The sequence below is a fragment of the Toxorhynchites rutilus genome, chromosome 3 (assembly GCF_029784135.1).
Source record: "Toxorhynchites rutilus septentrionalis strain SRP chromosome 3, ASM2978413v1, whole genome shotgun sequence".
Taxonomy (NCBI): domain Eukaryota; kingdom Metazoa; phylum Arthropoda; class Insecta; order Diptera; family Culicidae; genus Toxorhynchites; species Toxorhynchites rutilus.
In genome coordinates this window covers 60,741,944-60,767,558 of record NC_073746.1, presented here as the reverse complement: position 1 = coordinate 60,767,558, position 25,615 = coordinate 60,741,944, and the positions used below count along the sequence as shown (strand labels likewise).

Below are 25,615 nucleotides of genomic sequence, written 5' to 3'. Positions count from 1 at the left end.
GCGAGTAAGAAGCGCAGAGGTGAAGACCGCTACAGGAGTGTTGCAAAGACCGGTAGCAAAGTTGGCGGTCCTGGAGATTGGTGGTATAGCTAGAGAGCACTCCAAGCAATACGGGTCGGGGAATGTTACGATCGACAACCGGTCAGCAAGTAACGGTAGCGAAATTGTTAATCCATCTACCTTCGAAACCCCCTCGAAATAAGCACGTTACACTGAGTAGCGTAACTGTCATGTCAACTGTCAGCTTTGCTAGACAGTTACATTGTATCAAAATAAAAACTTTATAAAGTACTCGCGCTGAATTCATTGTAGATTTTCTTTGGCAAACTATTGTTTTTTTTACCTACAATTTATATCAATAATCAATACGGACAGTTTACGTGAAGACTAAAAATGTAAGAAACCTAAAACTATGTCATGCAATTATGAATTTCTGAATAATACTAATTTCAGCTTGAAGCTTACTACAAACAAACACACGAGTTTGCTTTTGAGAGTCCGAATCGTGAACGTCTCCGTAACAATGACAGACCGAACCTTTTAACTACATCAACTTTCCTATGCAACTACGTTCCGTAAGAATCTATGCTTTCCCAAAATTATTTCATAATTTCCGGTTCGGTTGTGAGAATGTTTTTTAAATAAGTTTGGTTAGCCAGGTGCGATACGCGAAATTCGCTTCTCAAGACGTATTGCTGTACTTGAGTCTTTTCCCAAATTATTCATTTTGGGTAAAGCGTCCGGCTGTTATTCAATGAGATATAATCAAAAATACCGATTTTATACTTCGGCCTGAGGGAAGCCTACGTTGGACATCAAATTGATTGCAAAAAACCGTATCGGATCATAAAAAACTCGATCAAAACTGAACATTTATCGCTTTCTCTCGGCTACAGTTTACAGCGCTCTCTCATATACAATCAAAATGTTTTGGTTTCCTCCCGAAGGCCATGGGAAAAGTAATTTGCAGTTTATAATTAAATTGCACTTACGGGTGCCGACGAGCTCGCACACCAATTACTACACCGAAACGCGTTCTAAGTTCGAAAATTAAGCGCACCAGAAAAAAAAAACAAGGCTGGCTCTCAACCTGGACAGGGATGTGATTAACGCAACGCATCCTGCCGATGCAGTGCTTTTTCCCAGTACGTTCTTTTCCGAAAATGAAAGGGGGAAGGTAGTAATTAGCGGAACTACAAGCGGTCGAGAATTTAAGTCCTTTCCGTGTGGTGCGCGCACTCATTATTGGAAGGTCCGGTGTTCTTAGTTTAATTTCAGATGCGCAGCAAAATCGAGCATAATAATCACACTATCAAATGGCAATCAGCCGGTGCGGCCAGGGAGCAGCAGCAGCAGCAGCAGTACAACATAAATGTGGCCCTAAAAACCAGTGCCCCCCATTAGTGTGTCGGGGTAGGAAAAAATGCGAAATCTCAAATTAATGATATTAGGGTAAAATTATTTTAATTAGTGCCCCGGGTGCTTTCGGCGTTTAAGCGAGTGGTTCGCAGCGTTTGTCGGAAAAACGCAGCCCGTAACGAATGGCAACATGGTTTTATTAAGAAGAAATCACGAAAATTAAGCACCCTAATGCCGTGCGATCATGAGATCAAGGACGAGTCATGAGTGCAGCAAACCATATAGGCAGGAGTGTGGCCGTCGCTTCGATGCAGCGAAATCCGGCCCGAGGCTAAAATTGAGCCTGAACTGAACCCGATGGACCGATTATTAAACGCAATTATTGTACGATTCCGCCGGGATGCGAAGACTTAATTACAGCATGCCTTCGCAAAACAAATGAGGCAATATCGATTGCCTGGAATTATGTAGCGTACGGGAATTCAGAACGGAATCTACATGTGTAGGAAAAAATTGAAATTGTTCTTAAAACTCCATTTCAAGTAATAGTAGAACAGCATATTTCTCCCCTGTCAAACCCATCTGAAATGTGTTAACTCGTGATTCACGCTTCATCACACGCCCTGTCGTCTCCCCTCATTCAACTGGTTCCAAACATGTTCACCAAACTTTCCCCCAACAAGAAATGAAGGAAACACAAAACCTACCGATGGAATCCCACTGATAACGGTAATATGCTTAAATGAAAGCTTTAAACATCACTTCCGCCCTCACTGCATCATCATCATCATAATCACAATGCGTCCAGTCCAATTGGTCTGCCTGTTGCTGGCCGGTCAGTCAGTCAGACGAATGTCGAACCTAATTTCATTCAGTTTCCAGACGATTTCATGGGACGATTCTCGTGGCTTCTGCATTGGGGGGACCCCCGGTGCCATAATTGATGGTGTTTTAGTAGGTTTAAACAATGAGATTTCCCGTCGTCGTCGTCGTCGCATCACGTCAAGCGTAAAAACCTTTCTGACTAATTTTTGGTCCCGGCCGGTGCACATCGTTTGCCAACGCTAACGGAAAGGGAGATTGCGTGTAGGTAAACATATATTACGATTTAAATGATATCGTTTTGACAGGATTTTTGAATGTATTATTAAAAAAATTGCATGATCTTTCCTAGTAGTCCCTAAATAAAAAGTTTCTAGTGAAATTTTTTTTATTCTTTATTTTTGAGACTTTCAGCCTCCTGGGTTGGTTCGTCTCAGTTTCTAGTGAAAAACTTACTAACTTGTTGGGTTTTCAACGAATTAAAAAAGAATTTTCTGTATGCGCTCCAAAATCGCGGTTTATTTACATAAAAATTACGCCCAAATTAATATCGTACACTTCAAGCAGTTCTAAAAAAACAAGTATTACCAGATACATTTGAAAGTCTTTTAAAGATACCTTAGAAGTTTTAAAAAGTATTCCAGTCAACGTGTTAATACTTTTTTTTTGTTTTCCGGAAGATTATGGATAAAAACACCGTTTTATAAAAGTGAAAATTATCAAAAAGTAACATGGGACAACTATGCGCGGAACGGCAGTTTATAAAAGGTTAAAAATATTATCAAAATTTAAAAAAAAACTAGTTTTTTAAATAAAATATTGCAGGTCATGATTTTTTGTTTTCTTTTCAGAATAATACAACTGGAGCTAGAAGTTCTACCAATCAACAATTTTCGCTGCAACTTTCACGAACGGCTGGGCAGTGAAATTTCACCCCTGTATATGTATCACCCCCCTTAAAGCGTCGATAAATTATTAACTTCAGAAGTCATTCTTATTACCTCCATTCTCTGATGTAAATTGTTGACTTAAAAACGCTTGAAACGACTCCACTAATTTGATTTAAATTTGGGGTTTTTGATACAACGTTTCTTATACCGTCGATGGGGGTGAAAAAGAGTTATTGGGGTGAATTGGGTCAAAAGTGGAGAAAGTTACTATTAGTAATATCTTGACAAATATTGCGAATATTTTTGAAAGCTGTGAGCCGTTTAATAGGAGACATGCTTCCACAACTTCCAATGTATAATACTTAACTGTAGTACAAATTGTTATTATGAAATAATTCATCAAAGTTATAGAATGATTCTTTAAAGTCTTGCAAGATGAGCCATTACCGATTTTGAACATAAAAAAAATTTTCCATTCGAATTTCAATATTTTCGAATTAATCTCTTATTTACACACATTTACACTGAGGGGGTGAGAATGGGTCAAGCGCAAAAATCGAATTCCATGGCAAACCGATATAGTGATTGTCAAATTTTTATGAAAATTGGTAGCTTTATTCCTCATCGTAAAATATTAGACCCGTATTTTTTCTAGTTTTCATCAGGGTGGCCTTTTCCACTTTTTAAGGTGTTCCGAAAAATCAACTTTTCCCCCTTTTTTTTTCCAAAAATAACCTTTTTCTAAAATTCATAACTTTTGAACTAAATTTTACATAACTTATCCGAATATCAGAGAGGTGTTTTTTACGTTTGCGAGTGATTTTTCAAAGTTTCCATGTTTTCAGTTTTCGTTCAATACTCCTATGCGACTGGACTACATCTATGCGACTTGAATCCAATTTTAATGCGTATGTGGTATTTCATGTGGATTCAAATTAGTATATCGATCATCTGAATCGGCCCGGTATTTTGAAAGTTATGAATTTAAAAAAAAGTAATGTTTGGAAAAAAAGGGAAAATGATTTTCGGACCATCGGTTAATTTTGAAAAATCATAACTCAAGAATAAAAAATAGCGCATCTCTGAATTTTGGATATGTCATCTTAGCTTGTCATCAATAGCTTTCAAGAAAAAATATAAACGAATATAGCGCACTTGGCCCGAGAAAATGTGAACTATAAAAAAATACAATCAATAATTAGAAGTCCAAAAACCCAAAATTTCTGTAAGTATAATATAAAAGAGACTAGCTAATTCATCTGAATCGGTGCAGTAGTTCAAAAGTTAGGCGTCATGCACAAATTACGTAACGCTAAAAATGTGATTTTAGGACCATCTCCCCCCCCCCCTATGTAACAAAAAGTAACGCAAATCAAACACTCCTCTCCCTCATGTGACGTAACACTAACATACGGCCTGATTCTGCGTGGCGTGTGAGGTGAGATGACAATTTTCACGTATGTCACGCGATTCTACCAGGCGTATGCTGAGAGAAATCTCACTTGAATGAACTCTCACCGCATTCCCGCTCTCAAATGTACGTGAAGATTGTCACATGAACTGCGATTTCTAGGTGACAATCATCGATATGTCTTGAGGTGTCGACAGCGCACAAAAACAAATGAAAAATGGAAGAGAAATAGTAAGTGTCGTTTTGGTCGTAAAGAATCGATAGTGTTGGTATTGTATGTATCATTTAATTCAATTTATGATCAATTTTCACAGTGCTTGTGATGAATTGCAAGCAGTTTGCTCGTGTAGAGTTGTCATGAGCGGTATTTTCATGATCTTGCAACGGATGAGAAATCTGTAGGATAATTCTGTGAACCGAAGAGTAAGCGGGGATACTCCTACCAAGACTTCGAGACTCATCGTATGTGTTAATAAGTGATGTGTATGTGATGATTGTTCATTGTAATTTAGGGGTTCGAATCAGGGGCCGCCTTCTCTTACATATTTGACTAAATTCGACATTCACACACGTATAACCTTGGATTTCCTACTGATGGGATCTGTTTCAGATCAGCTCATCTGCGCTGTATTCGCAATGAGATTCCTAATCTTGTATGTGGATGTGTGTGCGGAACAATATAATAGATATAATCTGGGATGGCCAGGTTGAGTGATATTTGGTTCTCATCGGGACTAAACAATTTTGTATAAATTCCAACACTAACTACCCCTTGTTTCAATGCAACAGTTCCTGTTGTTACAGTACTTGCAAAAAGTATTGAGATGTTTTTACGTGACGAGGAAAATTATTCGGCTGAATATCGTACAAATTCCCCTTCATCAATTTGGGAGCTCGCGGACTTGACTTAATATATTCGGCTTTAACAGGATATCCATCGATCACTAGGTTGTTTCATAGATCATCTAACGATTCATCTGCATACTCAAAATGTTTCGCTTCCAGTTTCGAATACCCTGTTTTGCATGACCAAAGTGCCCTAGCTTCTCTCTGCATCTACGATAATCGGTGGAATAAGCTTATGTTTAGCAGCAACGACAAAATCATGATCTAAAAGTTTAACGCGATATTCGAGATGCATTAATCGATGCTTGCTCACTGGCTGCTATTAGGCCTATCACGACACGTGCTTTATCTGCTTGCCTCAGGAAACACACCGTATTCGGTCCCAGGATCGAAGCTAGTTGCTCGAGCATATAGGGGCGCGTGAATTTATTTAGGAATAAAAATTGAACTTTGTTACGTAAAGAGCACGGACACCCACCAGAAAAATAATATTCGATAAGCGATGTGATCACATGAAACTTTGGACTCCAAATACCAGATTCCAGTTTCCAGAATCTAGATTATATTATTTCCAAAATTATAGCTTATAATTTCCAGACTCCAGATACAATATAGACGGCCTCAGATTCCGTTTATGGAAATTTCTAATTCAACTGGCAGACATATTAGATTAGATTAGACAGGATGCATGATTCCTAGGTAGAATTTTCACTTCCGAGCTTAGACTTCTGATTAGCGTTTCGAGCACATATCATACATGTGTATTACTTCCCCCCCTTTCGATTGCATAGGATGTATTTTGAGTAGCGAGTACATAGATAATCATGCACGAGTGCAAGTCTTCAAGCAAAATATATTATTTCAACAAAAAACCGCAATGAAAATTTTAGGAAATGAAAATTTAAAAAAAAATAAGTAGATCTAAACTTGAAGTTATTCTAGAATTGTTTTTTTGAGAAAAAAAACAGTTGAAATAGATCAAATAAACGTTAATTTCGCCATGCGCAATGTGTAATTTGCAGAATGGCCAGTCCAATGATTTTAAAATCCTGGAATTTCTGTTCAATTTTGGCCTATAGAACTGTTTATCTTATTGTTATAGGATGAAATTACACACAACTCCAATCAACTCCATTCCAAATCAACATTCACGCATTGACCGAATTGTGAAGGCTCGTGAAAGCAATATCACCAAAGGTTGAAATGCAATCATATTTATTCCGCGCTGACGTGAATGACGTGAGATGGCACAAGTACCGGTGTTTCGGCAGGCGAGTGCGAGTGAATATAGTTTGTCACTTAGGTGAGATTTGAGGTCGTGTATGTTATCGACTCGCACATCAAATAGGAGCTGAAAAGTAAGGTGGCTTCCACAATAAAGTGAGAAACTTAGCTATCCCACGTCATTCGCCGCGCGGAATAAGGCGGAATGTCTTCAATTATTAGACATTTGTTGAACTCCTTAGCCTATGATTTAATTTTCAAAGAGCGGATCAAATACGAATTCTTCAATCGGTAACGCGTCGAATAGATGGAAAAAATTTGATTCAATCACTTCTGTTATATAAATCAATCACTGCGTATTAGTTTTGCTATCCGTGCACACTCAAAAGAAAGAACATCTCGATATTTCATTCATCAACAACCAGACGGAAATATTCCAAGTTCATCATAGCATCAACCACTGATTATAATTATGATTTCACTACACTCTACATGTACTTTCGTGACTTTTCGGGTCCACACTTTATTTTTATGGATGGATTCTTTGCAAAAAAAACTTCAAACTTGCACTGGTAAATGATTACAATTAAAATTTCAACAGATCTAAATACAAACAAGGCATTTTATTTGTCATTTTACAAAAGAAAATAGAAACAAATGATGCAAGTATAATATAACATTGGATAGTTGGGGTTCCTATATGAAACGTTGGTAAACCAGAATTTTGGCCCCATTTGCCTTTGGAAGCATATCGTCAAAGGTAAGAGCGAATTTGAGCCATCGTCCCTGCATTATCACTTCACAGTTTATATTCCAGAGTTTAGGAAAAATAACGCACTCTCACATGCACCATACAAATCATCGAATGTTCTTATGACTCGATCTAATAGGAATAACGGCTTCAAAGTTGATTTCTACTGACTTTATAAACGCATAGTTATTTACCGTTGAACAATATGAATCGAACCTTAGCAATTTCATTTATATTTCTGGAGCAGTGACAATACTCGTTTATCGTTGTTTCATCTTCTCCGCAGACTTTCCTCGGTAAATCAACTAAAACTAACACTATAAATGCATTTCTAAGGCTTATATTTGTTTATTTCTGAATGATGGCGCGCTGTACAATAATACACTATTTCTTATCACAACATCCTCCTGTGGCCCTCCTCGGGTTTAGGGTTGGTGGACCCGAGAGGTCCACCTTTGGCAGAACAAAACTATCACATGTTGCTTTCATCGACGGGTTCATACACTCAATGCACCACAACACAATCAACACAATTCGAGTGCGATTCTTCAGCAAAATCAGCACAATTCTCACTTCATTTTCACTTTTGTTTTCCTTTCGGCAATCAATTTACAAACAATCAGAAATCGGGCCCATCCCTTCGGAGACCACCAAAATTCGCCCGACCGCCGGTTCGACCGATTCATCTTCGAGGAAGTCAACGGATCCGCCCCGTTACCACGCGATTAGGCGCGCTAATTTATCGATCTCTTCCGCCCCGAATCAACAACGCATCAACGGATCAATAACACACGAACCCGCGGCGCGCACGGGGATAAGAGCGAGCGCGCGCAAGTTCGAACACCCAGACGGTGTGCGCGCGGATCGCGACAACGTCTGCAGCGGTGAGCAGCGCATCTGTGGCGGGAGATTTTCGTTCTGACGTCTTCACCCGACGGTCGATTCAATCAAAATAATAACAATTCTATCTTCCTTCGCCGACCTGGCGCGACCGTGGCCAAGAAAAGCAAAGCAGCGCTAATTTTGTTGTTGTTGCTTTCTCTGTTTTCAAACTCCTCGCCGTCGCGCTGATGACGATGACGATGATAATGACAACAGCGGCGATCGAGCCGGGTTTGTGCGTCGCTCTTGTGCGTTTCAGTGTGTGGGTAGAAATCTCACGACGCGTTTGTGGTGTCTCTTTGTTTTCATCGTCGCTCTCATTTCTCTACTCTCCCAAACTTAATGGGGGAGAATCTATCTACTCTCGCTCTCCTTACAAACAATGTTGCCAACAATACTATTGAATGCTATGGTGGAAATATGTATTAACATTTAACAATTTTGGAAAATATAATCAAGTTCAGACATATTTCAAACATTCGCTTTTAAAATAAGAACAAAACGGAAAAAAGTTCAATTTGGGCTTTAACTGATGACAGTAATCTGGTATGAAATCTTCAGTTCGACCGAATTTGATGATAGAAAAATTTTAATTCAAACCTGAAATTAAGAACAAATCAATAGGATCAGACCAGGTGCTATTAGATTACAGCGAAATGCAAAATGCGATACAATTTTCTTTACTTTAAAATCAACAATGATTCTTCAAGCTTCAAGCGACTTTCTTCTGATTATTTTTTGTTTCTTCAGTTTCGACCGTGGAAAATGCATTAGTGGAATATTTTATTTCACCAATTGTTGAAATTACTCTTAAGGGTAGGCGATGTTGCATTCTTGTGATAATTTGGCGAATTGAAGTTTGTGTGTATTCCTGTGTAGCGATGAATAGGCGAGATCAACTAATTTTTAAAAAAATCCAGAGTCCAAACTGAAATGATTAATAGTAAATTATAGTTATTGTAGCTGGTTTTATCACAGTATCTAACTCTTTTAATGTTTCGAGAAAAGAGTATCTCTAGCCTGCGCTTCAAATTGATACTTAGGTTAAGACTTACGTAAGTAAGAAAGTAAGAACTCACGTTGCACAAGAAGTAATGTTTAAAGAATTTAAATTTAAAAAAAAGGTTTAGAATGTATCGCGTTTCTAATATTTCATGCGAAAACAAATTTTTGAACGTCATCTCATTGAGACATTACTGTGTTTTTTATATAATTCCCATTTTTATTTTTTTTCGTTTCATTCTATAATAAAATCAAAAGTGATAAACAAATATTTGAATCGAAAAATCATAGTTCAACATCAACAATGTGGACGTGGGACATCACCATCTGTTTTTTACTCAGCAATCTCCGTCTCCATATGTGGATTGCTAGATCCAGTGTTGCAATTCTCACTGTAATGCATATAAAATATAATGAGCTGTGAATGCTAAGTGACTGAATATACTTATATTTCTCTGACATCCAACAGAACGATGGTTTCATTTCATGTCCTTCAGTTTTCACTCTAAACCGATTTGACAGGACGGTGATTTTTGGTGTTGACTGATTATAGTGATATCGTGTCTTCGAAATGGGTGGGTTATATCTATTATATAACCGCAAGGTTGACGTGAGACTACCTTAGTTTAACAATCATTTGTTTGTATTGATTAAATTTTTGATTGAATAAAACAATTTCCGAATTTAATTGATTTGTAAACAAAAAGATTTGTATAATGCCATGTAAGGTCAATTCATACATTGGTATAGATTATATTCTTCGTTAAGAGTAAATTTAATGACAGTTCTTTTACGTTTGGTATGATGACATCTTGGTTTTGAAGATAATATTCCCTATTCCCTATCAATTGATGCAAACATCTTTCCGATCCAGTAAGAAATGTTTGATTTATAAGCATTCGGAATCTTTCATTTTTTCCTACATGTTCTGTGTTTTAGGTTTTCAATATGTCGTCTTTATTGTGAAAAGTAATGATTTTACCACTTATAACCTAATCAGAATTTAAATTAGAAAAATATGTTTGAAGTGTTGTTTTATGATTGTTTTTTAATTTTTGGAAAAAAAATTGCACTTGTAAAAATTAGAATCATTTTACGGAATACAGTGAGAGGGTGGGGAGCTCAGATGATGTCTGCGCTGACACGCTGATACGGTCAAAATAATTCTGTATTGATTTTTTTTTATATTCTTTAATAATGCTATGACTTTTTCTAAGTTCATGTATTGATCACTAATATGAATTATTTTGATCTCCCAGTTCCCTTTTTTGTTGGATGTTTCTAATACCACCAAAACTGCTTAGAATCTATGGTGCCAGACAATCAAAATTTCCGGAAAAATTACTGTTTCTAAATCACTAAATTCTCTAAATTTCCCAAATTTTTAAAATTTGGTAATATATTGTGATGCAATTTTATTTTCTTATTGACAGCTGTTGCATACGGTAGACATATGAACGGTTAAAATTAGTGCAATTGAAATACTCACAGTATTGGATTGATTTTTTTTAATTCTCTTCTCTTCTCTTTTCTTCTCTCAAATGGCGTTAATGTTGCTAGAGGAACTTCGCCGTCTCAACGTAGTATTACTTGCGTCATTTTTATTAGTACTTAGTTGAAATTTCTATGTCAAATAACACGCCTTGAATGTATTCTGAGTGGCAAGCTCTAGAATACGCGTGACCACAGTGCAAGTCGGAGGAAATTTCTTTGACGAAAAATTCCCCCGAGCAGAACGGGAATCGACCCGAACCCCCGGCATGTTAGGTGTGACGCCACGGGAGCACTTTTTTTTAAATTCACATTTGTTGTAGTTTGCAGTGTATGTAAATTATGATCATTTTTATTATATTGAGGGAAAAATTATATATATTATTAATATATTAATATACTTATCTAGTTATGAAACATTATCCGTAACAGATCAAAGAGAAGACTTTTCCGATATCGATCGAGGTGTTTTGAAATTAAATCCTGAATATGCTGATCAAATGCATATATTTCAGATGATCAATCAAAAGAAAATTTGTTTGTTTCCTCGGGGAGCAATAGTAAAGAGAACAACAAGCTGATTGAACTATCTGCACAAAAAGCTGCACTCCAGAAAGGATATAAATAAACAGTTTGTTCATAATAATAATTAGAGGGTGTGAAATGTGCGAATACGTAAGTATATGTGTGAGTATCGTCACTCCTGCAATCGTCATATCCACAAACGCATGAAAACGAATGTTACGAATCGTTCATTTCGAGAGTATGCATTTTGTAATGTTGGTACAGTGTGGATAAAGTGCCTCTAATTTACTCCAAACTTTGAAAGATATCAACATAAAACGTTCACAGACGCTTAGGGGATACACTATGTTAAATATACCTGCTACCATTAAAATTAACGGAATTATTGGCAAACTTACAGAAGATTTCCTAAAACAGTATAAAAAACTGTTTGGCACTTTTTTAAAATCGATGCAAAAAAAACAAGCATTTTTTTCGTCGAAACAACAAATTAACTTTATACAGAATTTTATTGGGGTTTTCAAAACTACTTTTCCGTTTACGATGCGATCACTATCTATTGAATTTTTCATCATCAAAGACGAAGGGGTAACTTTTTATTCAACCAGAATTATCTCTGTTTGGAAAGATCCTGCAGGAACGTACCACCAATCAAATGAAAGCTCTTATATAAGGATAATTGGATTTGATATTGAGTTGGTTAGCAAAAAATATGTTAGCATACAAGAAGTTTGAAAAAACAGAAAGAAATCGCGCGTTTTCTATTTTTGAACAAATTTATGTTAATGAGAATCCAATCGAGAGTTGTAACCCTATTCTGTACGTTTTTATGATGTTATTATAATGATGGTATTATTACGGGGGCAAGAGAACCCTTCTATGTAATGAGAAAAAGATTAGGTAGCGGTATTCATCCAAAACTTTCAATCATATTCAAATAATTGCAACAGGCAACACTTCTATTCATTGCGCATATTTGAGCATCTGAACAACACTGATGAGATATCCATAAAAGTTTATTATCTCTTTTGCTCTCCATTAGAGAGCGCGTGCGGTTCTCTATTCCTCCAAAAAAAAAACATCATCGACGCTCCTCGATGATTACAATAATTGTTGAGCATCACCACATGCCACCGGTGCGTTACTCTTCTGTTTTCATCAGCGACGCGCAGTGATGACTAGAAAAATTATGAATAGTTCAACATATTTATTTCGGCTGTGTTATGCTAACGAATGCGATTATTTGGTGTTGTTTATCTTTCTCTCAAGCGTTTACGCTTTCGCGGATTCCCAAGAAATGGATGTCATAACGTCGTTTTTTGAATCACCAACAGTTAGATCTTCCCCTCGATCTCAGTTCTCGTTAACGAAACAAAATCAATTATAATTTACAATACTCGCGAACAGCTTCCAGCGAACAGCGAAATCATCAATTAAAATGAGAACAAAGAATGTGACCCATTTGGACCGGAAAGAGCATAAGCAGAATAAACAGCATAGGGCATCATCATCGTTTCGGACACCGGGGCAAATAAATCATAAATTAAAAAAAAAGGTCACCGGGAAAGATCAAGCGAGAATAATTTAGTTCAGTGCAGTTTGGCACACCACGAAAAAAAACAGAACGAAGAGCATACATAAATATGAGAACTGAAGCGACGAGAGTTCAAAACCAGAATCAACTGCCTGCGTACTGCGGCCGTGTCGGGATGATAAGCGGTGTGGCCGTAAGGCGAATGTAATTCCTCATACAAATACTCAGGTTGGTCGAATGAGGAAAGAGATGCTCAATTTCGCCCACGTGAAGTAATTTAAATGATTTCATCGTTTTGATCAGAAATGGAACTATTAAGGACTAATTAAGTATTATGAATGATTTCCATGTGAGCTGATGAAGTTTTGAAGTGAATTGAACAGTCCTAGAGTACGTTTTCACCCGAGGGATTAGGAACCCAAAGGAAGCGTAATTAAAATCAACGAAAGGTGTTAACTCGGGGCGAGAAATGAACTCGGAAGAAGGATGTTAAAAATGTAACGACGAAGCTGCTTCGCGGGAAATTGAAAATAAATAAAGAAGTGCAGTCCAGAATGCGAACAGGAATGAAACCGAGATTCGCCCCGAAGGCTCGACTCGCACACGGAGTTTTCGAATGGGCCGGTCGGCACACCGTTTTCGTGAAATTGCAGATTCTTGCGGCGAGCAAGATTCGCCTGCGGCCAAACAAAAGGCGACAGATGAAGTAGGTGAGATAAGAATATGTTGGGAGAGAAAGAAAATATCAATGGACCGCGTCGTAAGAAAACAATAATTCTTCTGGTTGGGTTCGTTTGACGGTAGTTGGGGTTTTTTTGTGTGGTGGCGAGTCTCGTGGGTCAGTTTTGGTGCGCTCCTTCACGAGTACGGAGAACTTTGCTGGATACGTATTGTCTGGTTCGGGCAGGTTAAATTTTTCCGCAGAACTCATGTACCGTAACTTTTGAGATTAGCGATCGTCGCTGGGTTTGCGGGATGACACTTACCTGAAAAGCAGAAAGAGAAGACGTAAAATATGAGCATTCGGTTTATGGTTAAAAACATTTCAGTAGTATGTAAATGATGCGAATAAAAAAGTAACTTCAAGCTAAAACAAATCAATACTGAGAACCGAAGCAAAAAGTGCAATTGGTAAGGTTTTATAAGTATACAGTGATAGGCATAAAAAGCATATTTAAAAACTTTTCTCAAATTCTGGACTATTTAATCAAAAACTACTACCGTAATTTCATAGAATTGTTTATTAACTTCTAGCTGACCCGGCAAACGTTGTTCTACCGTATAAATTATTTCAGATAAATATTTCGGGTGTTAAATACAACATAAACATTCATTATGTTCATTCCATAGGAGCTGTATTTTCATTTATAGCAGGATTTATCCACTTACACCCTTTATTACCAGGATTAATTATAAAGACTCTGTCTGACTTCAATTTATAATTCTATCCATTGGAGTAAATTTAACATTTTTCCTCAACATTTTTCAGGGTCAGCAAAAATACCTCGACGTTACTCAGATTTTCCAGATAGATATTTAACATGAAATATAATTTCTTCTTTAGGTGGCTCTATTTCATTAATTGCTATTTTATTTTTCTCATTTATTATTCCAGAAAGTATAATTACTAAACGAACACTTTCATTCTCTATGCAATGATCTTCTTCAATTGAATGATAATCATATTTATTCAGAACTTCCTATTTTATCATGAAATTTCTAATATGGCTGAATAATGCAATGAATTTGAACTTCATATATAAAGATTTTTTCTTTCATTAGAAAATGCCAACATGATCTAATTTAGGATTACAAAATATGACTTCTCCTTTAATAGAACAATTCAACTTTGTTCATGATCACACTTTTTTAATGTTAATTCTAATTACAACATAAATTGCTTATATCATGATTATATTATTTTTTTAACAAATTCATTAATCGATACCTTTTACATGGACAAACAATTGAATTTATTTGAACAATTCTTCCCGCAATTATTCTTAAAGTAAATGATTTTGATTTGTCCAGTCGAAAATATTACCAGGTTTGTCCACTTTTTTTTAATGCGCACCTATTTCAAATCAGGTATTCAAATGTTTCAAAAAATATAAATAAAATTGTCTTTTTCATGATTCACAGTAATTTTATAGGATATTTTTACGGATTCACATGTTTTAAAGGATTGTAAAATCCACCTTCTATTGGTGTCAATGCACCTCTCATTTGAGCTAACTTTAAATCACTCACCATATGATTATTTGATACGTATCCAGACCTTTTCTTGATTATAACACTTACAAATATTGTAAACATCATACTTACATACATACCATTTGTATCTAGCTATTTGTAGATTTACATAGCTAAACCATGTAATTAATGCATTTCGATGACCTTAATTCTGATCATGAGTTGTCCGATTCACTAATGTTGGTTTGTCCACATGATTTCTATGGCAACCGCTTGGCGCGCTGCTGTTTTTTATTGTGTCCTTCGCGCATAGCAGAAATAAAGTTTCTCTGTGTTGAGTGTGTTGAGGTGAACACTTTTAAAATGCCCAAGGAAAGGCAATATTCTGAAGAAAGCCTAAATTATGAATGAATCAATATGATGACAGTAAACTCAAGCAATGAGAAATGCAACATCTACTTCAAACTTCGAATTTTTTCATTCAAATATTGTGATTTCTAAAATCGGACAAACCATGATAATTTTTCGGACAAACCATGATCATGATTTCTCTTTGAGGAAAATCGTTAGAAAACATAAAAATTTGAATAATTTCAACGCCTTATCGTAGTATTGGCAACTAGAGACTCGGGTCTTTTCAACAAACCCAAACTCATCTTGATTATATGTGATTTTCATGAAGAAAAGTCGATTTGCATTTACTAGTTGCGTGAAAACACCCTAAATCAGACAAACCAAGATCATTTATCCTATATTTATTGCATTTCCCTCTCTTCGCCTTTTATACTTAATATATGAAATTAATATCCCTTAAATTACTTTAAAAACTTTAAAAATATGAATATTCAAATTTCACAAATTTATTCAAATTTGATTCTTACATAACTACAACTCATGAACTTAATATTGATGGATTCCATTTATTAGATGTCGATAACCGAAAATTATTTTACCCTCTAGTAACCAAATTCGAGATTTAGTAACAGCAACAGATGTGCTTTACTCATGAACACTCTCGGCATTAGGTGGTGAAAATTGATGCAAATCCAGGTCGATTAAATGAAACAAATTTTCTAATTCATCAACCAGGAATATATTTCGGCCAATGTTGAGAAATCTGTAGAGAAAATCATAGATTTATACCAATCGTTATTGAAAGAATTCCAATATTTTTTTTCATTTAATGAGTTTCATTCCAAATTAATTCATTAGATGACGGAAAGCAAGTAATGATCTCTTGAATCATAATATAGTTGTTCAGGATCGTCACAGCTGCAGAATCCAGTTCCGATTAGGCCAACTAATCGCAATGCGAATATCGATTGTTTCGTTCAAACTGCACACTTACACCTAGAACACTACGCACTGTAATCTTATGACTAGAAATAAATATTCAGTCGTTATCAATAGTTCAATCTATCCAGACGTGTTTTTTCAATCTGCAAACGAAACGATTTTGTGTGAAATTGGTCCGTCGATGACCAAGTGATCGTTGAAGTGGTGAGTCGCTGCCAATCCTGTAGGGTCCGCCAAGCCATATCCTGGCACTCTTGAGCCGTTGCCTCAACATAAATTTGGTGCCGTGACCAGGATAGCGGCATTTACGTGAGTGAAAAGTCGCCGACTGTTTCTATCATTACGCCCCGGAACAACGAGTTTCCGTTCGACTCGCCATTTTGGACGCCACGCTCGGAACAAAGAACTTCATTGTGTCCTTTTAAGTGGAACAATTTGAATACCATCGCCATCCTGCGTATTGACCTGAATAGGAACAAAGGCCTCCTATTGTGAACTGGAGTAGCGCCAACCACCATCATTACCACATCGATCTGGATCATTGAATACCAGCAATTATTCCCGTTCTGGTTCCTGATTTATAAAAATTCAAGGCAGAAGGTAATTGCAGGTCCAATTGCCCTTCTTTGTATTTCGGGTGCTTTTAGATTTTCTATTTTGCATGTGCATGCTGATTCGCTGCTAATCGATCTGCTACGGTGGAAGTGAACATCCGCCTTCTTCAATCTGCTCCTACGTCGAGCGGTCAACATTTTCCTGCTAGTTGCCGACGATACCCAACCACGCCGTGGTTCTACGTAATCCTAAATTGGACACTTCCAGTTCCAAATTCCGACGACAACCAGTTGTGAATCCTGAAGTTTCTGTGCATGCTGACATCAAGTAGTGGATACGTGTTGACGACCTCTACCTTCCAGTAGAATTATTCCGTGATCTGTGGAGCAAATATTTCGTTGGCGTTCCGCTGTGTTGCTGCGTACTATAAATATACAAGGCAAAATCTCTGCCTTTGTCAGGTGAGAAGCTCTCCAAGTGTATTATTTTCCTACGCCGGTGCTTCCTGGTCTTTTGTTTGCCAGATTTCGCTGCCATACCAGACGTCGGACCATCAGCATCATGGCTGATGCTCAGAGGAAGCAAGTTTTAATATCCCGTCGCGCTATCCTACTCGCCTCGCTCGACCGTGCGGAGCGTTTCATGACGGAATACCAGGAGGAACGGGACATGCTCGAGGTGGAAGTAAGGCTGGAGAACTTGGACGTGATCTGGAAGGGGTTGGAGGATGCGCAATCCGGATTGGAGGAGATGGAGGAAGACAATGAAGATATGGTGAACAATTTGTCTTATCGTTCTAATTTTGAATCGCTGCTCTTTAAAATAAAAGCTTTTCTACGCTCTAAGCTTCCCACTCTTACTATCATGCACGCAAACAATCCTCAAACTACTACTACTGGGGCTCCTTCCACTCTAAAGGGTCTGAAACTGCCAACTATCTCTTTGCCCGAGTTTTCGGGTGACTACAAAGACTGGCTAGCTTTCCACGACACTTTTCTAGCACTAATACCCAACAATGCGGATGTGGCGGACATCCAAAAATTTCACTATTTAAGGGCTGCTGTCAAAGGTGAAGCAGCCCAACTTATTGAATCGATAGGCATCAGCACAGCCAATTATCCTTTGGCTTGGGATGCTCTGGTAAGTCGTTATGCGAACGAATACCTCCTCAAAAAGCGCCACTTGCAAGCCTTGTTGGACTGTCCAAAGATGAAGCGAGAATCTGCGTCCGCTCTGCATGCCATAGTCGACGACTTCGAAAGGCATGTGAAAATTCTCGGTCAGTTGGGTGAAGCTGTTGATGCGTGGAGCACCATCCTGGAACATATATTATGTACGCGACTTCACGACGATACACTGAAAGTTTGGGAGGATTATGCGTCTACTTTGAATTCCGTTACCTACAAACATCTCATCGAATTTCTTCAGCGTCGTATGCGGGTCCTCGAATCGATCTCGGTGAATCAACATCATCAACCAGCGTCTATGCAGACTCAAGTTTCGTATCCCAGAAAACCGTTCCCAACGAAAGTTTCCTCCCATGCTGTTGTAGAAAGTTCGTCGTTGAAATGTCACGCCTGCAATCAACGTCATCCGCTAGTAAAGTGCAATAAATTCGAGAAGTTGCCTATCTCAGAGAAGCTGAATATACTTAACTCCAAACGACTTTGTCTCAACTGTTTCAGCAGAGATCATTTCGCCCGGAATTGTGTTTCAAAATATAACTGTAAGGTTTGCCAGAAACGTCACCATTCATTAATTCATGCTGCGTACACTGAGAGTTCCATCCGTTCCAACGTCGATTCGTCATCGTCAAGTTCACCTAGGTCCACCGTGCAAACTAATGCGACCACTTCCGAAGAAACATCGCTATTATCAGCATCCACTTTAACGAAACCAGAGAAGCGTGTATGCTGTGTGCCAATGCAAAGTTGCAATCGGAATGTTGACTGTTGTTCTCAAAGTCATCGATTGTTGTTATGGTCAGGAGCATCTCGCGAGAGCTCTGCTCGATTGTGCATCCCAACCGAATATAATCTCCGAAAATATGGCGCAAATTCTACGTTTACGACGTAACAAGGTGAATGTTATGATTCATGGAGTTGGTGAAAATCCGCAGCTCGCACAAAATTCCGTCCGAACCCAAATCCGTTCACGAAAAGAAGAGTTCTCACTCGATGTTGATTTTCTGGTACTGAAAAACGTCATCCCTAAGCTTCCTGCCTACAATGTATCCGTTGATGATTGGAATCTACCACAGGACTTATTTTACGCTGATCCATACTTCAACAAAAGCTCCAGTATCGATATGATAATCGGAAACGAGCATTTCTTCTCCTGCTTCAAAACTGCTGCTCAGATTCATTTGTCGGAAAATTTACCACGGCTAATAGACAGCACTTTTGGTTGGATAGTTTCTGGTGCTGCCAGCATTCCCAAAAATTCCCGAGAAGCATCCGCTTGCTCCATTACGACCGTATCTCTAGTTACCCTCGAAGAAAGTCTGAAAAAGTTTTGGGAGACAGAAGAGCTTCCATCCAGGTCTGCTTATTCGTTGGAAGAGAAAAGATGCGAAGAAATATACGCCTCTACAGTTAGTCGAAACTCTGAGGGCCGATATGTAGTTCGCTTGCCGCGAAAGCCCAATTTCGACGAGATGATTGGAAAATCTGAAGCCATCGCGCTACGTCGTTTCGAGCTGCTTGAGCGCAGACTTGATAAGGATATTCAACTGAAAAGAGAATACAATAAATTCATGCGCGAATATTTGGATTTAGGCCACATGAGTTTAGTTTCCGAGGAGGAAGCTACCGATTCAATGCAATGCTTTTTTCCCCATCACCCTGTGCTGAAGGAGGCCAAATCCAAATCACGGGTCGCTCCCCTGAAACGCATCAGCCTTCCACGGTTAGAGCTTTGTGCAGCCGATCTGGCAACGAAACTTCACGCTGAAATAACCGATGCACTCCACATCGAAATTTCTGATTCCTACTTCTGGTGTGACTCCACAGTAACGCTTCAATGGATCCGCGCTCCACCCAACTGTTGGAAGACATTCGTGGCTAATCGCGTTTCTGCCATCCAGTCAGCAACCATTGGGGCACACTGGAACCACGTAGCCGGCAAACAAAATCCAGCTGACTTGGTATCCAGAGGCATGGAGATTGACGATTTTATTAAATGCCAGGAATGGAAACACGGACCGAAATGGCTATTCCTACCCACACAACAATGGCCATGTCAAAGCGTACCAGAGTACCCTGAAGACGGGAAAGAGCGTCGTAAAGCCGTAGTGGCCGCAGCAATCAGAAACGAATCTCGCGTAAATCCCTACTTTGATCGCTTCTCGACGTATACAGGAATGGTTAGCATCACTGCATACTGCCTTCGATTTGTCCGCCACTGTCGTGAGAAAATTCGAACACAACCCTCTAGTAGTAGTCCACTCCACAGCAAACTACTTACACGAGATGAGTTTGCCGCTGCCGAATCAGTACTCGTAAAGCTAGCCCAGTTCGATGGATTTAAGGAAGAATTAAAAGACCTCCGCAGCAGCAATGCAGTTTCCAAAAAATCGCCAATTCGCCGTCTTTGCCCCATACTCGACCCAGAAGGCATCATCAGAGTGGGAGGTAGATTGAATTTGCTAGAGCAGCCATACATAACAAAGCATCCCATCCTCCTACCTAATCCTCACCCCTATACACGTCTTCTCACTATACTTCACCACCTACGACTAATTCACGGTGGCGGCCGCCTCACCCTGGCCTCCATGCGTGAAAAATTTTGGCCCATCCGCGGGCGACAGTTAGTTCAATGCGTCATACGTGCCTGCTTCCGATGCACCCGAGCAAATCCCGTTCCACAAACCCAGCAACTAGGACAACTTCCAATTCATCGTATCCGACCTGCTCGACCATTCAGCATCGCCGGCGTAGATTTCGCCGGACCTGTATACTTGAGAGCAATCCACAAGCGAGCCCTACCAGCAAAGGCGTACATTTGCATCTTCGTGTGCTTTAGCATAAAGGCAGTTCACATCGAACTGGTCGGAGACCTGTCGACAGCAGCATTCCTAGCAGCGTTCCGCAGATTCGTGTCCCGTCGGGGTCGACCATCTGATGTCTACTCCGACAACGGAAAAAATTTCGAAGGTGCGAAAAATGAGCTCGAGGAGATCCATCGACTGCTGCGGAACAACGCCGAAGAGATCCACTCCTTCTGCACGAAGGAAGCTATCAACTGGCATCTGTGTCCACCTAAGGCGCCTCATTTTGGTGGACTTTGGGAAGCGGCGGTAAAAGTCGCCAAAGCCCATATGTACAAGCAGCTAGGGAATTCTCGTCTCTCGTTCGAAGAAATGTCGACACTACTGACCCAAGTAGAAGCAGCAATGAATAGTCGTCCTTTGGTGCCACTCTCAGAGGATCCAAACGACCTAGCTTGCGTAACTCCTGCCCACTTTCTAATTGGGTCAACCATGCACGCGGTACCTGAGCTGGATCTGACGAAGATCTCTGTGAGCATTCTCGACCGTTATCAAGCTACTCAACGGCTATACCAAAAATTTTGGCATCATTGGCGCAGCGAGTATTTGCAAGAGTTGCAGCTTTCGTTCAAAAACAACAAGCCGAACGACGCGTTCCATCCAGGTCGGCTCGTGATCCTCGTCGACGAACAACAGCATCCTGTGAAATGGCCACTCGCTCGCATTGTCGATGTCCATCCTGGCCACGATCAGCTTATTCGTGTGGTGACCTTGAAAACGCCCCGTGGTATAGTCAAGCGGCCGATAACAAAAATTTGCCTGCTTCCTGGCTATGATCGAGACTCAGATACTGTTATTAGAGACGACGAAAGGCGGAATGACACCGACCGAGATGACAGCTATCAACCACCAATACGAGGAGAATGACAGTAGAAACGTCAAGAAGTAGAATGAACTAGTTCACATATTGTTGAGCAAAGATTAATCTTTAGTTGAACTCTTTACTTGAATTTTGTTACATACTATAAATTATAGCATTAGGTTTTTTGAAATTGAGCATTTCAAGGTGGCGGCGATGTTCAGGATCGTCACAGCTGCAGAATCCAGTTCCGATTAGGCCAACTAATCGCAATGCGAATATCGATTGTTTCGTTCAAACTGCACACTTACACCTAGAACACTACGCACTGTAATCTTATAACTAGAAATAAATATTCAGTCGTTATCAATAGTTCAATCTATCCAGACGTGTTTTTTCAATCTGCAAACGAAACGATTTTGTGTGAAATTGGTCCGTCGATGACCAAGTGATCGTTGAAGTGGTGAGTCGCTGCCAATCCTGTAGGGTCCGCCAAGCCATATCCTGGCACTCTTGAGCCGTTGCCTCAACAATAGTAAATTAGCAATTACTTCTAATGATATTTTATAATTAAAAAAAAAATCTTTGGTAATTTATATCTCAAAAACTATGAGTCGTACCGAAATAGTGTCTTAGAAAGAGTTATAGAGTATTGATGTTAAAACGTGAAAAAAAATATACACTGAGAAAAAAATAGTACTTAGTACGTATTATTTACAAAAAAAAAATTTACAATATCTTAAAGATGATCAACTATACCTCCCCTTTTTTCATTTACTTTATAAAATTCTAATATTAAAAATTGTTATTGTTTTTTTCTCCTTTAAATTCAACCAACAAACCTTTACACATTAAACAATCTAAATTAAGTTGAAAATGATAACTAATTTATTTTCTGACCACTCAACAAAATTTTTTAATATTTCTTTAAATTGAATAAGAACTTTTTTATGATTACTTATTATTCCCTCTTCTTATTGATTCCATGGTCTTCATGTTGTCTGATTACTTTTTCTATTTAAAATGTCTTGTTGCTGATTATTTTTATAGCAACAGGCTTCCATGGTCTTCATGTTTTAGTTGGTACTTCTTTTTTTCGTCACATTAATTATCATTTTTCAAAGACCCATCAGCAGCATGATAGTGAGATTTTGTAGATGTAGTTTTATTTATAATTATTATTATTATTATTTATTGATGAGGAGATTATTTTATAAAGTAATATATGTATAAATGACTTTGTTTGCTCGCAAAGAACAAATGGCTTCCGTTTTCCTCGATATCAAAGGGGCATTTGATTCAGTTTCCATGGAAATTCTCTCAGAGAAGCTACATAATCGTAGACTTTCACCAATTCTGAATAATTTCCTGTACAATTTACTGTCAGAAAAGCACACGAATTTCTCTCTTGGCAACTCAAAATCTTCTCGTTACAGTTTTATGGGCAATGCTCCTGCCTAAGCCCCCTCTTGTACAGTTTTTACGTCAATGATATGGATGATTGTCTCACTAGAGACTGCACGCTGAGACAACTTGCAGACGATGGAGTTATTTCCATCACGGGTACTAATCCCGTCGCTCGGTGAAAGTCGTTGCAAGATACCATGAACAATCTGTTCACGTGGGCCCTCAAGCTGGGTATCGAATTCTCTACGGAGAAAACTGAAATGGTCGTTTTTTCTAGGAAGCACGAACCCGCCCAATTCCAGCTTTACCTATCCGGCAAAACGATCCAACACTCTATGTTTTTCAAATACCTGGGTGTATATTTTGATTCTAAATGTACCTGGGGGAGACACATTGCGTATTTGAAACAGAAATGCCAGCAAAGAATCAATTTTCTCCAAACAATAACCGGAACATGGTGGGGTGCCCATCCAGGAGACCTCATTCAGTTGTACAAAACAACGATATTGTCAGTGTTAGAATATGGCAGTTTTTGCTTCCGATCAGCTGCCAAGCTGGAGAGGATACAATATCGTTGCTTGCGTATAGCCATGGGGTGTTTGCATTCGACACATACGATGAGTCTCGATGTTTTGGCAGGAGTACCCCCGCTTACTCTTCGGTTCACAGAATTATCCTACAGATTTCTCATCCGTTGCAAGATCATGAATCCATTGGTGATTGATAACTTCGAAAATCTACTACAACTGACTCCTCAGTCAAGTTTTATGTCTTTATACCATGAGTAAAGGGTGTGTCACATCAAATTGCATCACGGAAAAAACGCTGTATAAATTTAATTTTTAGGAATTATATCTTCAGCTTTCGCTTATAATCAGATAAGAGTGTATAGATCACGTTGGCCATGCTTCACTGTAAATTTTTCGTAAATTTGGAAAAATGTCGTCGAACGAAAAAGAGCGTCGTGAATTAATCCTGTGCACTCATTTCGAGAATCCGAAGTTGTCACATCGGGACATCGTTAAGATGCTGGGAATCGTCCAATCCACGGTCAGCAGAGTACTAAAACGATACTTCGAGAACCTAACCATCAACCGGAAGGTGAAGAACGGCAAAAATGGATGCTCCGTCAGTGAAAAAGATCACAAGCGCGTAGTTAAGCAGTTTAGACGTGATCCGAGTAGTTCGGTCCGGGATGTCGCCAATAAGCTGAATTTGTCAAGTTCATTCGTCCAGCGGACCAAGCAGCGGGAGGGCCTGCGTACATACAAGGTTCAGAAGGCTCCTAACCGCGACGAAAGGCAAAACATGGTGGGGAAGACGCGAGCCCGGAAGCTGTACACCGAAATGCTGACGAAGCCGCATTGCCTGGTAATGGACGACGAAACCTACGTCAAAGCGGACTTTCGTCCGCTGCCGGGCCTGTTGTTCTTCTCCGCAGAGGACAAATTCAGCGTTCCGGAGGAGATTCGCAAGCAGAAACTATCCAAGTTTGCCAAATGGTGTGGCAAGCGATCTGCTCTTGCGGAAAGCGGAGCGCCCCCTTCGTGATGACCGGCACGGTAAACGGGCAGGTTTACCTTAAGGAGTGCCTACAGAAGCGCTTACTACCACTATTGAAGCAGCACGAGGGCCCGACCATCTTCTGGCCGGATCTCGCTTCGTGCCACTATTCAAAGGACGTGTTGGAGTGGTACGAAGCCAACGGGGTCACCTTCGTGCCAAAGGAAATGAACCCGCCCAACGCGCCGGAGCTTCGCCCAATAGAGAAATATTGGGCGATTATGAAGCAGGCCCTCCGGAAGAACCCAAAAGTTGTCAAATCGGAGGCGGACTTCAAGAGAACATGGATTTCTGTTAAAAAAAACTACAACCTGACGTTGTACAAAATCTTATGGACGGGGTAAAGAGGAAGGTGCGAGCATACGGGCTTGGGCTCGAAGTATGAATAAAAAGAAAATGCCAAAAGTTGTTTAATAGTTTTTATTTTACTGTCTAAAATTTTCAAAAAGATCGGTCTACTGGGCGAATTTCTACAGCGTGTTTGCCGTGATGCAATTTGATGTGACACACCCTTTACCTTACCCACGACGTGCACCCTTCACCAGGCATCTCTAACCAAGTTTGCTTCCCATACTTTTGCAATTCCTCTGTCATTTTTTATCTGTCCAAGTTGGATCAGATAAAATGTTCTTTACTGACGGTTCATACATAAACGGGTCCACTGGCTTCGGCATCTTCAATGAAAATTCCAGTGCCTCTTTCAAACTCAAAGATCCTTGTTTCGTGTATGTCGCAGAAATGGGTGCGATATACTATGCTCTAGGGATCATTGAAACACTGCCCATCGACCATTATTTTATTTTTTCAGACAGTCTCAGCTCAATAGAGGCAATCCGCTCAATGAAAGTTGATAAACGCTCATCTTATTTCCTAACAAGAATAAGACATCTATTGAGTGTTTTGGTCGAAAAATTATTCAAGATTACCTTAGCATGGGTTCCTTCTCATTGCTCGATTCCGGGAAATGAGAAAGCGGACTCGCTAGTGGGCGCTTCAGAAGGCACACTTTTTGAAAGG

The 25,615-nt window shown here is 39.2% G+C and overlaps 1 protein-coding gene across 5 annotated transcripts in view; it reads right to left on the bottom strand.

Moving 5' to 3' along the window:
* Positions 1 to 25,615, bottom strand: part of LOC129779214 (dedicator of cytokinesis protein 9) — a 240,711-nt gene that overhangs the window by 150,571 nt on the left and 64,525 nt on the right. Inside the window, exon 1 of one of the 5 annotated variants that reach the window (XM_055786563.1) lies at positions 7,498 to 8,264. The exons of the other annotated variants lie outside the window; for them this stretch is intronic. Within the exon in view, the coding sequence (XP_055642538.1) occupies positions 7,498 to 7,533 (36 nt within the window). The 5' untranslated portion in view covers positions 7,534 to 8,264. Of the gene's footprint in view, positions 1 to 7,497; positions 8,265 to 25,615 lie in introns of those variants that run through there. 5 annotated transcript variants of the gene reach the window in all.